This window comes from Polypterus senegalus, chromosome 5 (genome assembly GCF_016835505.1).
Source record: "Polypterus senegalus isolate Bchr_013 chromosome 5, ASM1683550v1, whole genome shotgun sequence".
Lineage (NCBI taxonomy): Eukaryota > Metazoa > Chordata > Cladistia > Polypteriformes > Polypteridae > Polypterus > Polypterus senegalus.
In genome coordinates this window covers 133,519,484-133,535,933 of record NC_053158.1, presented here as the reverse complement: position 1 = coordinate 133,535,933, position 16,450 = coordinate 133,519,484, and the positions used below count along the sequence as shown (strand labels likewise).

The following is a 16,450-nucleotide window of genomic DNA, read 5'->3' as shown; positions in this document are numbered from 1 at the left end:
TGAAGGGCATCCTCCTCATTCTTTCAGCATGTTCCCATTCCCGGTAGCAACCAAATAATGTAAATATTTGCCTAACTTTTCACAGCAGTGTCTAAGTTTTTTGTGTCATAGTATCTCTCTCGGAATACTGAAAATAAAAATGAAAAAAATGAAACAATTTTTTAAATAATTTGTACAAATCCCATGTATCTAAAAATTACTTCTGAAAGAGTACCATGTATGTGTGCAATATAGTATGTGCTATAGTATTGCTAAAAACTATTATACAAGAATAATATTTTTTAAAAATTACATAATTATAAAATGTTTAGTAATATAAGCCTTAACTGTTAATATTCCCTGTAATTTTGAAATTAACAAGAAGACATTAAGTGGTATTTCAAAATATGTAGATAAAGAATGACATAAAGAGCTGACCATAAGCTGTTCACTACAGAAATCTGTTGCTATTTCAGACCATTTTGGACACTTAATGCATCACCAAATACCCAGCACAAACTTCATACAGTATGTGTAATGCATTGTAGAAATGTTTGCCTCTCCAAAAGTTCTTGCAATTCTCATTTCCCATTTGGACACTATTCCCACCTGAACTATGCACTATCTTACAGTACATCAGTCATTATCTGTCAGCTCCTGCATCCTGTGTTTATTTTTGAAAGACAACCATGATAGTGCCTCAACCATTTTCATCAGGTGTAGAAGTGGGGGAATTTGAAGCTCTTCACCAGCAGGGGTGGAAAAAAAACGTAAATTCAGGAGCTTTATTTTTTCTAAGTTTTACAAAATTTCCTTAGGAAGTATAAAATTTGACACATTCCTTTTAAGTTAAAATTTTGATCTTGCAGTTTCCCCAATACACTGTAGATAATCAGCCTGACTACCGACAGACACCAGGACACGCGGAAGTCCAAACACACGCTTTTATTATTTTCTCACAATGCACAGTCCTTAACAGCACACACTATGCATTAACCAACAACACTAGTGCTCACAGATAGTCAGTCCTTTCTTTTTCTTTCCTTTCCTTTCCTTAGTATTCTGCTGCCCCTACTCCTCTCCTCGCAAGCTTTGTCCTCTGCCTTCAGACTCCGGCTCCTCAAATGCAGTGATAGTTAATTAATAGTTCACCTGGATGTGCTCCAGGTGCTCCCTGATGACCTTCCTGCAGCACTTCCTGATGTGGCGGATGTGCTGTATGGGCAACCTGGAAGCACTCCGGGTGTACCTAGTTCCTGTTCCGGCAGCACTCCCTGGTGTGGTGGAAATGATGCAGCCCAGGACTTAGTAAATGTCCAGGCACCCCCTGGCGGTGGCCACAGGCCTCCACAGGGTTGAGCTTCCAGGCTTGGTTCTTGTGGCCCCAACACCCACCACGGTGGTTGCCCTCTCGTGTTCCAGGGGAAATATTGCTCCTCTCCCAGTCCTTCCACTCTGTGGGTGTTCTGGCAGGGTATGAGCCCCGGCCATCCGCTACAACACACATGCTCAAAGTGATATGTGAGAGCTACAGTAGGTATTATATTTTCACATTACCAGTATACAGCACCACATAATCAAAAAAAAGGTAGTAAATGATGAAATAAAGTTTATGTAACCATGAAAAAAAGTTATGAAATAGTTTATTTACTACATGGGTCTACTGCAGTAACTTGTACTTATTTCACAGACAATTATTTATTTAACTAGGGGGCTTCCCCCCAGCTCCCCAACCCTTCCAACACCCCCCCGCCCACCAGTGCTATGCACCATTGTGAAAAAGGAGACTGAACACACCCCAAGGAGACACATTCGCTCCTCCGAAATCCCTCCTATTCAGTGATAAAATTGGAAACAAATACATTTGTTTAACCTTCTCTTAGCTCGATCAGCTGCTGGATTGCTGCTGCTGCTGCTATGCCGTGTGATCTGCACTTTGCTTGCCAACTCCCACCCCCAGCCAGATCTATGTGCCGTTGTAAAGAGGGGGGCTGAACGAACCCCAAGGAGGCGCAGCCATACCTACGAAACCCCTCTTAAACGGTGATACAATGGGAAACAAATACACTTTTTTTAACCTCCTCTTTGCTCGATCAGATGCTGGCTTGCTGCTGCCGCCGTGCCGCGTGATCTGCACTTCGCTCGAGGGCAATAATACAGTTACTGATTAAGGAATATGAACACATTACAATTAAGTGTAACATATTTTGGTATGACATTTTTGCTCTATACATCGTAAGAAAGAGCAAACTGTTCAGGCAAGTCTGGAACCCTTGATTTACAAATTAACTGGTATTTGTTTTAGATCATACCACACCTAGGGCTATCTAGGAACAGAATTACTGCACTCTAGTGTTTAACAAGATATATTTAACCAGACATCCTGAAAACAGATATCAGCTTTCTTGCAGGGTGTTAGCTGTGATAAGATTTTGGGATGATGCTCTAGAGTTGTGAATTATCAGGCAAAAAAAAGGTAATTAGGGAGGAATGCTGAACTGTTAATCAGACTACTCCAACTGTACATGGCAGTTAGGTTCAAAGGGAATAAGTATCTATGATTATGCTTTTCTCTATACTTTGCATATATTTCAGTTTAAGGCAAAAAAAATATTTTTGTAACCTTATCTGTCTGCTTTCATATGTCATTAAGAGACACAGCATGGTTGTTTGTTATTAAGGTCAGGAAAAGAATACAAGATTACATAAAGTGCAGATGAATCAGTCCACACTAAGCACTGCAGTAGATGGGAGATTCAATTTTAAATCATTGAAAAACAGACATATAGGATTTATAATTAAAAATAAATAAATAAATAAAAATTCGTAAGAAAGCACCTTAAGGAATTTAAACATTCCCTGACTTTATTTTTTTTTTTTAATATTAATGTGTCCTTTAAAAGATTAATACACCTTGGTAACTAGCAAGACCTCATCTAAATAAACCCTTAACAGCTGTTTTCAGATCCTAATAAGGCTCTCATTAGAGTAACAATTAAATTCATTTGTAAAAAGCCACGTTCATATTCACTTGATGAAACTGGAATACAACTAAGACTCAGCACAGAATTGATTATAGAATCATTTAATTTGTAGTCAATGCCATGACCACCTGCTGCAGCAGAGGTGCTGGTACTGCATACCAGTGCTTACTGTATCATAGACTACTATCACCACTACTAGACACACAACAATGTGCTGCATCATGGGTTGAATGTTGCTAGGCTACACGCAGCATTGCATTCATCGTCTGTATAGTAGTAGGAATTTGTGCAGGAATTTCTGGCAACTCGCAAAATGCGTTTTTCTCGGTTTTTCTCAACATTTCTGGTGGGACCATGGCTGGGCCACTCAGAGATTGCTTCTGCACCATATGTTGTCTGGGGGCTTCCATTTGAATGGAATAGACCCAAGGTGACACACCCCCCACCTGAACCTGAGAGACCAAAATATATAACAATCTAGACAAAACATTAAAAAAGTGTTTAGTGTATTTATTAAAGCACAAAAATAAAATACAAGTTAAAGACACTAAATGTAAAATAAACAGATGAATGAATATTCTTACAGCATTTTAGCAGTGGTGACACAGATGTAGACTTTACTATCTGTCTTCAAGATGATTTCAATTTTACAAATTTCCTTCCATTTTTATAAGAAAAAAACTGCACAACAATGCTCAAATCTTTCTTTTCTTTGAATACTTTACTTTTGATCTATCCTGGACTTTTCCTTCCCAGATGATGTAACATAAACAATTTCTTTTTTATAGCCACCAGCCCATCAAACATATAATTAGCTTTACGTTATTAATATTTAATTACTTTTGATTACATGCATCTCAAGCTTCACGCTTATTTTAAACAGAACTACTAAAATTTAAAATCTAATATTTCAAAGCATATTATGTGGGAAATAAAGAAGTTTAGGTTTTCTCCAGTCCCACAAAGGAAACTGAAAAAAACACACATTCAACTTTTTCAAGCTATTACCCATAAGAAATTAGAAGATTGCTCAGGTCAAGTCTTAATAGGAGAATGTCAAAAATCCCCAAGGTTCCAAAGAAGAGATTCTTATGCAGAAAGTGACCAGTATTGTACCATTGCCATTATCGCATTCAGCCCCTTATGTAATCGCAAGATACATTAATTTCTCCACTAAGGGCAGCTATTCCTCCCTCACCTGGTGACAGCAATCCACTCTTTTCTGAGACAGTACCATGACTGCAGACTTGGAGATGCTGATGTTCATCGCAGGTGCTTCACACTCAGCAAAATTGCTAAAGTGTGTGCCGAAAGTCACGATCAGGTGAGACAAAGAGGACATCATCATCTGCATAATGTAGCAATGCTACTCTCTGCCTCTTCATCTGGACACTCTGACATCCTTGACTTTACCTTGATAGCCTGTCCATGAAATTCACAAACAGAAGTGGTGACAAGGTTGCATGAAAGGCAAGTAAAGCAGCTTTGGAATGGCAGACTAGTGTGATGGTATCCATATTTAAAAAAAGATGACCAGAGGGTGTGTTCCAACTACAGAGACATAACACTTCTAAGCCACCCAGATAAGGTACATGCATGGGTACTGGAGGGAAGAATCCGATGGTTGAGACAAAGATAGAGGAGGAACAATGTGTATTCCGACCTGGCCCAGAAGCAGTTGACCGGCGTTTCTCCCTGACACAGCTGCTGGAGGCTGCAGGGTAATATGATAACCTAGTCTTCATGTGTCATGTAGATTCAGAAAACGCATATGATCGTGTCCCTTGCCTTGTGTTGTACAAAGTCCTGCAGGAATATGGTGTAACAGGGATAGCTAATGTCAACTATTGTTTTCTATATGAATTTAGTGAAAGCTGTGTCCACATACTTGTTGTTAAGCTCAATTTGTTCACCATGGTTGTTGGACTCCATCAAGGTTGTGTGTAATATAATTACTAATAATTTAAGAATAATTTCTTGATGCACTATGTTCTGTTAGTTACAAGAAAAAGTAAAGGAACATTTTAAGTTATCTGGATTTTTGCAATGGTCCTGTGACAGTTTTTTGGATCAAGGTATGGTTTACACTAACCAGTCTTTCTTGAGGAGAACAGATTAGTCAGTAGTTAGGCTTTGCGTGTCTTTATTTATGGGGTGAAGCACCTCTGAAACCCACACTCCCTATTTCATCTTCTTAACTGAAACACTTTTTTCTAATTAGCTTTAAGAGAAGTTATTAACCCAGAGGTACACTTACTTTCCAAACATGCAATGTGAATGATTACTCATTGTGCTCAATAAAGACATGAAAAGTACAACTGTTGGTGCGTTATTAGTTTAGTCAGATAATGTTTGTCTGAAATTGTGAGTTAAATAATGATCAGACCACAAATCCAGGTTAATTTCAAAGAGTTTCCTTACTTTTTCTTACAAATGTATGACCTGGTATGGAACTTAATCTTTGAACATCTGACATATTTCAGTGTAAAATATGTACTGACTTATAAACTGTTTAAAAAGATTATCACAAATGTTTATGTGCTTACTGCACCACACAGCAGCAGTAACAAGAGGGGAAATGGAATCAGGAGATGGTTGTCAAAACCAGGATAGAAAAAAATTGAATAACAGACCCCAAAATGTGGAACAGAAACAGTGAATTTTTAAAGAAAGACGAAAAATAAAAATAAAAATAAAAAAACAAAGAATTTATACTTAAACAAAATGTAAGTTGAAGATTGTAGTCAATGGGACAGAATCAAGTTTGTAATAAGAATTCAAACAAATATTTACAGAAAATTATTTTATGCTTTTAAGGTTGTATCCACAAACATGGACAAATTAGGAAGTGTTTGATGCTGACCTTTTTATCCCCGTCCCTGTTATATCACACATTGCACATTTCATGCTGAACTTGCCTGGACAACAAAGACCACAAAATGGAGACATCCATAACAAAAACAAAATAGCACCACAGAAAAAAAAATAATTCTTAACATTGTGAAATTCAAAAATAAATGAAACAACTGTATTCCTTCACATCTAAAATCCCTAAAATGATATCTCAAATATTTTTAGAGGCCAAGAGTGACTGAAACAAATTCAAAAACAAAAACCTAGATCATGACAATTTACAATTAAATATTTTTGACCCCAAATGGGAACAAAGACATTACAGAGCACATAAAGATAAACAATAAAAATAGCCAACATATTGACACTTTAAGACAAATATTGAATCGTCATTTGGGAACTGTGGAAACTTAAGAACCTGGTGTGTTTGAATAGAGTAGGCTTTTCTGGCACAGCTGTGCTAAACTAGGTAAAGAAGTCCTAAGTATCAAGGAAAAAAGATGGATTTGAAAAGTTGCTTAGAGGTTTCCTAATTCTTCTACATCTCTCATTAAACCTTAATTATTAAAACATAATACTTTAAGAATAAAAAGGTATATATACTATATATATTTCAATGAACTAGTTAAACATTCTAACCCATAATAGTTTTAATATCCATACAATAGGATGCATTCCACTACACTGACTACATAAGAAGAAGAGCTAACCAAACTGAATGTACCGTTTTACACAAAGTAAGTACAGACAGCTTTATTTACGAATCAAACGAATTCCAGAAAGCCTGTTGCTAAAGAAATTATCTCTAAATTGGTCAAGGAATGTTTGGTTAATGCACAGAAATAGAAGCTTAGAATTAGTGCATACAGCCCATAACTCCTTTAAGGTTTTTCAATAACAGCCACACCAATGTGGTTTACACCACATCCTTGCTATTTAGTTTAATTCTATTTGCTGTAATGATAAATGAAATCTTTAGAATTCTAATTTGTTGCATAAATAAAAATAGCAGATCATACCAAAGCAAGCTGTCATATCAACTCTTACTGAATCTGTATGAATGTCTTAAGCAGTTCTAATCTTAAAGATTAACATTATAAAAAAATACTGTATTTCAATGAACCATTCACAAAAAAGTAAAAACAAGCAAAAATAATGAAGTTAAAATGTTCCATATTACGAAATTCATTTACTAACTACTTTTATTCTCCAGTAAAAAGGGATTCCAGTCTTTATGTACTGTAGTAAATTTCTAACTTTATTTAAGGGACCAGGGGATGGTGTCAAGAGAAATCATTTTTTTCTCATGACAGGCATCACTATATACGGTATGACCTTTGGCCGGCTTGTCATCCCGGCCAATGCCCCCAGGCCGCCAGATGGAGCCCTCCCTGCAGTATGGAGGTGCCCCGAAGACCAGCAGGGAGTCATGGACTATGTAGTTTTTATACAAGACCCTGCTGGATACCACAGGGGCCGCAAGAGGGAGCTGTAGGGAGGACCAAAGACTTATTTGTGCCCTATGACCCGGAAGTTCGTCAAAGGAAGAGCGACAGGCTTCCGGGGTGAAGAAAAGAACTTTTACCTGACCCAGAAGTGATACAGGATCACATGGACTGGGATTGGGAACACTTCCGGGTCAGGGAATATAAAAGGACTGTGACAGCTCCCAAATGGCGAGCTGAGCTGGGTGGAAGGGTGTTATTGGTTATTGTGATTTGTGTATGAGTATAATGGAGGAGAGGGTGCTTTGTGCACTGTGGAGATTTAATAAAGTCAACTTGTGGACTTTTACCTGGTGTCGGGAGTCGTGGACAAGGGTTCAAGGGAGCGATAGCGCCCCCTTTCAGTCACAACGGTAATATTCACAGAATATTTAAGGTTCCTTCACCAATTCTTTAAAAAAGATACAAAATATCTCAGGTGCTTCGCTCAAACAGTTTGTAATTTTCAAGCCACTAAGAGAATAAAAAAAAAAATCAGTGACTGTACACATTAATAAGAATGATTACTTTTTATATTGCTGCTCAGATCCTTCTTCACCACTAGGTAAGTCAACACATTTACTTTGCTTAATTTTTTTGTGGGCTGATGTAGGATGTAAAATTTTATTAGTGAAAATCATCAAAGTACTGTGATATTATCTGCCCAGTACAAAGTGTCATAAGACATAACAATGCCCATTATCAAACTCTTGCACACAATTTTCAAACACTTAAGGTGCTATGGTTCTAGGTTTCTGAATATTTAATCTAAACGCCTGGACAAATTATATTCCATAAAATTATTATTTGTTGGGAAACCAGAAGCAAAGTGTGCAGTATACTATACTGTATATCTAGTGTCAGTGTATTTTACACTTACTCATGAGGTATGCAAAACCAAGGCAGCTGAAAATTCTTAAATTATGAATTGCATAATGAAATGTGTTTAACTTTAATAAACAGCAAATAACGTGGAAGGGTTACACAGTATTTAACACTGCTGCTCCACGCAATTGTACATTCTCATCCATATCATTTTGGAATATTTTGGTTTCCTCCAATATCCACAACACAATAGAAGAACTAGTGTATGGTGGGATGGCAAAGTTCTTCTTCAGGTTCAGAACTGCATGAAAATTAGTTCTTTTACATAGCTAAAATTGAATAGAACTTCAAGATAACTTAGACTGGTTAAAGATTTTTTGCAAAGATAGAGGGTTTGGGTGATACTGTATATTCAACAGAGTAATAAATGTTAACAGAAAAGTGCAGACTTACAAAATTAAACTGTGTTAACATTAAGTGTCTTTGATAACACATTTGCATAAATATTTCACATTATTTTTGTATCAGATTATTTTATGTTATTTATGATAAACATTTAAAAAGAAAACATACACCTTTCTTTGGGGAATTATCCACATTCAAAGCTTCTTAAATTAGTAAATTTCTTAGACTAGATACACAAGCTCAGAAAAAAATTATGGGCTGAATACTATAGTACATTAATTTTGTTTAGAGGTACCTATTGTGAAATTACATATAAATAATCTTTGATTCCACTAATATAAAAACAAATGCTATAAGTATACTGTGAAGATAATTATACCTTCAAGGACACAAATAGTGCAGATGCCACAGGGGGTGTTCATTATGTATGCATGAAGACAGAATATTCTTAAGAATTCAAACCTAAATACTAAACTTTTTTTTTTAAAAACTGTTAAAAACCTGACCTTCTCTGTAACAGAAAACAGCAAGTCAAATCAAATCAAGTTGGGGAGCATGCACTGGTACAGTACGTTGCCGCACCCACTACACGACGAAACAACTTGTGATCCCGGCAACCCCCTAGGCAGACACACGGCCCAGTCCAACCCTCCGGAAATGATCCTCTTTCTGCCACAGCCAGGTGTTACTAGGGCGACCCCTTGGCCTGGTCAAGCCACTCGGGTCCTCAATGATGATGTTACGAGCTGGATCACCCTTGGGAAAACGTGGCACATGGCTGTAGTGCCGTAACTAATGCTCCCTCACAATGCAGGTAATGTACCTCATTCAGGACTCCATGAGCAACCGCTCATTCGACACAAAGTCAAACCACTGGTACCCAAGGATTTTCTGGAGAGACACAGTACCAAAGGATTCCAGTCTTAGTCTCAGGTCACTGGATAGCGTCCATGTCTCGCAACCATATAGTAAGATAGGAAGCACCAGGACTCTAAAGACTTGGACCTTCGTCCTTTAGCATAGATATCGGGAGTGCCACACATCCCTCCATGCTCTCCCAATCCGTCTACTGACTTCATAGGAAGAGTCATCACAGACATGAATGTCACTGCCAAGGTACGTAAAACTCTCGACCAGGTCGACACTCTCTCCGCAAACAGACAAACTGCTGATGGTTATGCTCAAGAGGTCATTAAAGGCCTGGATCTTGGTTTTTATCCAGGACACTCGCAAGCCCAGACACTCAGACTCCTTTCTCAGTCTCTCGAGCACCCCGATCAGAGACTCCATTGCCCCACAGCTGCTAGACCCCACAATCTTGCCCAACACCCAGTCCATACAAGCAATGAACAGAGTAGGAGCAAAAACACACCCCTGACAAACTTCAGAATGAACTGGGAAAAACACAGAGGTTCTGCCTCCACTCTGCACAGCACTCACAGTGCCAGTGTAAAGGCCGGCCATGATATCCAGCAACCTTGAGGGGATCCCACGAACCCTCAGGATGTCCCAAAGGGCAGCTCGATTAACCGAGTTGAACGCTTTATGAAAATCGCCAAAGGCTGCAAAGAAGCTCTGCTGAAATTTGCATTTGCAGGCTACGCTACTGGCTGGGCTGCTGAGACTGGTCAATGGGCAGAACTGACCATCACGAGCAGTAATAGCTTGGATATTTTCATGTAATAGAGCAGGAGATCGACAAGTGGATCAGTGCGGCATCTGCGGTGAGGCGTGCTCTGCATCGGTCTGTTGTGGTGAAAAAGGTGCTGAGCCGAAAGGCAAAGCTTTCAATTTACCGGTCGATCTACGTTACTACCCTCACCTAGGGTCATGAGCTGTGGGCAGTGACCAAAAGAACGAGATCACGAATACAAGCGGCTAAAATGAGTTTCATCCACAGGGTGTCTGGGCTTTCACTTAAAGATAGGGGGAGAAGCTTAGTCATCTGGGAGGAACTCAGAGTACAGCCATTGCTCCTCAGCATCGAGAGGAATCAGATGAGGTGGCTCAGGCATCTGATCACGATGCCTTCTGGACACCTCCCTGGTGAGGTGTTCCAGTCACATCTAACCGGGAGGAGGCCCCGGGGAAGACCCAGGACATGCTGGAGGGATTATGTCTCTCGGCTGGTCTGGGAACACCTCGGGATTCCCCCGGAAGAGCTAGTAGAAGTGGCCAGGGAGAGGGAAGTCTGGGCATCTCTGCTCAAGCTTCTGCCCCCGCAACCCAATCTCGGATAAGCGAAAGAGGATGGATGGATGGATATTTTCACTTGTTTTGCTCTAGTTTTTGCAAGTATTGTAACGAATAGTTAGTGCAGACTATAGCTGAAGATCCGAAGTGGACACGAGAAGTTGGTGAGTTGTTTAACAACAAATTTTTGTGATTTTGAGTTTGTAAAATTAGCGTAGGTCAGGGGGCTTTTTGCAATTGGCTTATTTTACAATATAAACTTTGAAGTAAACTTATTAAAGTAAAATTTGCTTTTTGGAGGATTTGTTTTCCAACTTGAATTACTAAGCAATGAATTCTGTGAGCGTTTTCGTGATTTCAGTTCACATAAACAGGACTTTGCGCTGTTTACCTCACCATACTCTTACAACGGTGAGAATGCGCCTGAGAATATCCAAATGGAATTGATTGAACTGCAGTCAGATTCTACTCTGAAGGCAAAATACAACAAAGTTGGTGTACCAGGCTTGTATGCTTAACTGCCACCCTCGTACTGTATGTGCAGATCTGTAAGGTGGCATCGAGAGTACTGTCTATATTTGGAAGCACTTACCTTTGTGAGCAATTGTTTTCGTTAACGAAAGCTACCAAAACCCCACATCGCTCAAGTCTTACTGTCGAGCACCTTTCACGTATGGCAGTCAAAGCGGCCCACCAATGGTAGCGAGTTTGACATGCTTGGATTAAGCTATTTCAAAAATTAATGGATGGATGAGTGGAGCAAACTAAACCATACTAATTGATATTTTAAGATCTTGCAGAAATGAATTAATATATCAGTATATAGGAAAAACATTTATGACATTAATCTGTATATAAAGAAAAAATAGGGCATAAGAAAATAAACAATATCAAATTAAGCTGCAGCAGTTTTCAGTTATAACTTGTTCAGAAATTATCATCAAATTACAATGTACAGGAAACTTTATCACATCCTTGAATTTTTTTTTTTAAACACTTCAGTGTTAACAGCAAATTGTCTTTATCAAGTGGCAGTTACGAGAATTAATTTAAAGTCATGCAGTTATCTTCTTATCAGGTATTGTGACCGGAATATCCTGTTACCAGAAAAGTTAAATAAGACAAATAATAAAAGTGACTCAAAACACTCTGACAATTTATTTGCATGAATAAAAAAAAAACTATAATTCACTGATAAAACAGGTCATTCTTCCCAAACTAACCATAACACAAATTACAATGCAGTATCTTGTTGAACAGAAATGCAGATCTTTATCATCACAGGTCAGTTTTTCTACATCTTTTAAAGAGAGGGACTGGGTTAATGATCTGCAGCAATCTAACAACTTTGTGGCTTGCTCTCTTCTTGGAAAAGAAGTGCATTTTGTTTGCAAAACCAATGGGAAAACTAACAATTTTACTAAAGTGTAAAACAAAATCCTTAGGTTTTCTATAAATATGCAATGTAGTTTTCAGTAGGAATTTAAAAAATAGATTCAAGCGTCATTGCCTTACCTTTGATTCGCATTTCTTGTGACAAGAAAATCTGCAAACTGAAAAACAAAATTACTTTGTATTAATAAAAGTTGGATGTGTAAAAGGATTTTAAATACAGCACAGGCATCAACACAGGTAAACAGGGAAAAGTCACAATATTGCTTACTTATTTGTTATATTTTCATGAACTTGTGATTCTACAGTAATTCACTTTGAACAAGTGCCTGTAAAAAACGCAAAATATTTTTGTTATGCATGGAGAATTTTAATTTTAAACTCATGCATGTCATAAATACTTTCTGCCTTCTTTCAAGGAAATGTTTATTGAATCTATCTACTATATAATAAAACACTACAGATTGAGTGTCCATTCCAGCTAAGCAATTTTATTGGCTTTGGTGTGATTGGTCAGTTTAGCTTTGGTGATGCAATGAAAGAGGAAGCGCGAGTACAAGACACACAAGAAGGGGTAAAGGCGTATGAGGCATGCTGAAAGAGTCCCCTTCAAAGATGGCAAGTATAAAACCCAGATATGGTATAAGCTATAAGCTGCCTCAAACATACTAGGGTCTGAGAAGCAAGCTTTATGGAAATGCACTTGAGCGAAGGAGTGCTGATTAAGAGGTGTTCACACTTGCAAATACAGGGACAGGCACTGAAGATACACACTGGACAAGAAATAACATTTTTAAATTATTCTATTACCTGTCTTCAAAAGGAACTGTACCTAGTGCACTATAAATAAGCACCTCAGCAGTCAAATAGTATGTGTGACAAGATTAAGAGAATTCCAACATGTATAGTATATTATGTTCAAATGGCAACACTTGTGCATCTCCAGTGCAAACTTCATGATTTACTGTAAATTGTACATTTATTGACAACCATATTGTTTCATCAAAATACACAGTATACTTTAAATTAAATTTAAATGGGCTACACAGAGATTAATGCTGTTAATTCACAGATCCTGAAGATCAGGTTCAAATATCATCAGTTATTCCACCCTGCGTCCTCTTGCTGGGATTTTGGTCTTTTTTCCCTAACTTTCAAAGACGTGCAGCCTAGATTAATTGTGATTTCAAGCTCCCTTTAGGTGTACACAAAAATATCAAGTAATTGACTGTCCCGTGTCAATTCCTGTCTTGTTCATATACTTCTAGAAATGCTCTGCCTCTACAAAGCCATGAATTGGAAAAATCAAGTTCAGGAACTGAATTAAAATAATTAAAATTTTTATATGTTTTCTAAACAATCAAAGGCAATCCACTATAACTTGACATGTTATACTCCGACATGCTATATACAATTTAAAAAATGGAAAGAACACTGAAGTGGGGAATGCTTCCTCTTCTCTAGATACTAAACTAACAAATTATTTTCATTATGACACCCCCATCTTGGTCTGTCTCCAGGCACACAAAAGATCTATAAATATTACGCATGTTTCTTTGTTTTTCTTTATATCAGGATTCTGCTGCTATTTATTAAAGGATGTCTATCCACCTAAGTAACTAAGACCATAAATGTGTAAATGCTTGGAACATATGGAAGTCATCCAATTTAAGTCACTGTTTATGCAAAACAATGACATTTAATTGCTCCATGACATTGCTGCTTTTTTAGGTGAAAACTAGGTAGAACAGTTATCAATGAAAGAACAGCAAGTGTTTGTATGGTGTGAAAGGAAGCCATTTTTAATTTATGATATCAAACAAATACACCTAAAGATGCAATTTATTTTATATCTTGCAATGTTTAGCTATTTAGTTGTGTAGCCATTCAGTGAATGATGGAAAGATACAACTTTGTCAGCATCCTCTTTCTCCTAAACGTTGTCAATTCAATTGAAATTGTCACCAGAGGGAGCACTATGGAAAGAGAACATTACTTTGATTTGAAGCAGAACACATACTATACTCAAATAATACTTCGAAGGATATTCTGTTTCAACAAGAAGACCCATCATAAGCACAAACCCACTTTGGGACTTGACTGAACCCTATATAGCAATGTAGGGGCAATTCCTCCATCATTATTCCTGCCTTGTATTCAGTGCAGCTGGGATAGGCGCTACACAGTCACCCATCAGACAGACATACGTATTTTTTAAACACTGATTACAGTCTGAAGGACTAAACTAAAAATGAGGTTTAATGACAACAATAATATCTTTGTCAATGTTGTGGCAGCTTGGAATAGAGAAGCAAACAGCAATGATCAAAAAAGAAGGAGAAAGAAAGTGAAAGACCTCAGTAGATAGGGAGGTCTACATTTAGCAAAGCAACATTTATATTGTTTATAATCCTGGGCATATTGCCTTTTCTGTGCACATAATTTATAAAACAGAAATAAAATTCCATCCATGAAGCAAAGCTGTGTATACACATAAGAGAACATTATACTATATGATTAATTATGCAGACAATGAAATACCAAGTAGAGGATGCACTATAGTAAGGGGGCTAGGGTGTTGGATTTCGGGTTGGAGTAAATGATCTTATATCCATTAAACTGCTGTCGGGTAAATCACAGCTTTCCACAATATTATATATATATATATATATATATATATATATACATACAGTGTGTATGTATGTATATATATATGTATATATATATATATTATATATATATATATATATATACATATATATAAATATATATATATATACACACACACACACATATATATATTTGTAGTTGGAGATCCACAAAGGGATCATAAAGTAGGAGCCGTCATCAGAGGAAAATGATTAGACATACAAGAATCAAAGGCAATATATAGCAAGATTAGGTGGGGGTGGGGATAATGAGTTGGGGTAGGAGGGTGTTGTCGTGAAGTTTTATTTATAATGAGGGTGTTCTTCTTAAGTTTGCATATGCTGGGTTCATTTCCAAATGTCTTTTAATGCAGTTTTCATTTGATAGCCAAGATTCAGCCAGCTCTCTGGCACTTTAAGTGCTGGCCTTAAATCTGACTTATACATAGTCCCAGTTAAATGTGTCCGGTTGAATTTGTGTGCGTATAAATCAGTGATTGTGAGTCCTTCCTTTTAACAGCATTTTAATGCTCCTGTATACGTGTTGAGATTCTTTTTGACGTTTGTCCTATGTATACAGCTGGGCAAGAACTGAATGGAATGCTATAAACTGCGTTTCGTGTCTCTGCTGCCGATTTCTTGTTTCTTGACAGGCCCCCATGCTCACCTGACCTAAATCCAACAGAACATCTCTGGGACATTATGTTTCGGTCCATCCAATGCCACCAAGTTGCACCTCAGACTGTCCAGGAGCACAGTGATGCCCTGGTCCAGATCTGGAAGTAGATCCCCCAGGACACCATTCGTCATCTCATTAGCAGCATACCACAATGTTGTCAGGCATGCCTACAAGCACGTGGGGGACATACAAACTACCGTGTACGATTTTGAGTTGCTGCAATGAAATTTTGGCAAAATGGACAAATCTGACACCCCGAAAATCAAAGTGAATAAATGATTCGTCTTTGAATTCAGGGCTCTGTAGGTTGATTATTTTCATTTCCATAAAACAATGTGGCATCCTTTCATTCCTAACACATTACCCAGTCCATTTCACTATAGATATCCAGCATGATTTTTTTTTTCTCCCATTCAGATCTGATAGGTTTTCAAAGTGTTTCTTTAAATTTTTGGAGCATTTTTATTATATACTAAATTATATATATATAGAGCAAAGGGTGGCTATTTTGAAGAAACTAGAATATAAAACATGTTTTCAGTTATTTCACCTTTTTTTGTTAAGTACATAACTCCACATGTGTTCATTCATAGTTTAGTTTTGATGCCTTCAGTGAGAATCTACCAATGTAAATGGTCATGAAAATAAAGAAAACACATTGAATGAGGAGGTGTGTCCAAACTTTTGGCCTGTACTGTGTATATATAACATACACTCATTGAAAAACACATTCTAAATCAGGCTGAATACTTGTAATTATTGTATAAAAAGTCACTCAATAGGTCGCAAAAGAAGATTTACGTAAGATGCAGAATCTTAGTCAAGGTGTCACTTTTCAACAACCACACATTTTAGTAAATTTGTTACATTAGTTTGTAAACATGCATATAATAAAATTGTTCTAAAGCTTTTTCAACTTTCTTCAACTTCCAGCATAACATTTATTTTTTTCTTAAGCAATTTTATTTAATAATAGACACTGTATGTGGAGTCATCTGCCTTGTATCC

At 37.4% G+C, this 16,450-nt stretch overlaps 1 protein-coding gene across 4 annotated transcripts in view; it reads right to left on the bottom strand.

Annotated features, from left to right (window-relative positions):
* The window catches only part of LOC120529514 (tensin-3-like), a 333,361-nt gene that overhangs the window by 186,668 nt on the left and 130,243 nt on the right, over positions 1-16,450 (bottom strand). For all 4 annotated transcript variants that reach the window (XM_039753385.1, XM_039753384.1, XM_039753386.1 and 1 more), the window contains exon 3: positions 12,239-12,276. In XM_039753385.1, the coding sequence (XP_039609319.1) occupies positions 12,239-12,276 (38 nt within the window). The remainder of the gene's footprint in view (positions 1-12,238; positions 12,277-16,450) is intronic.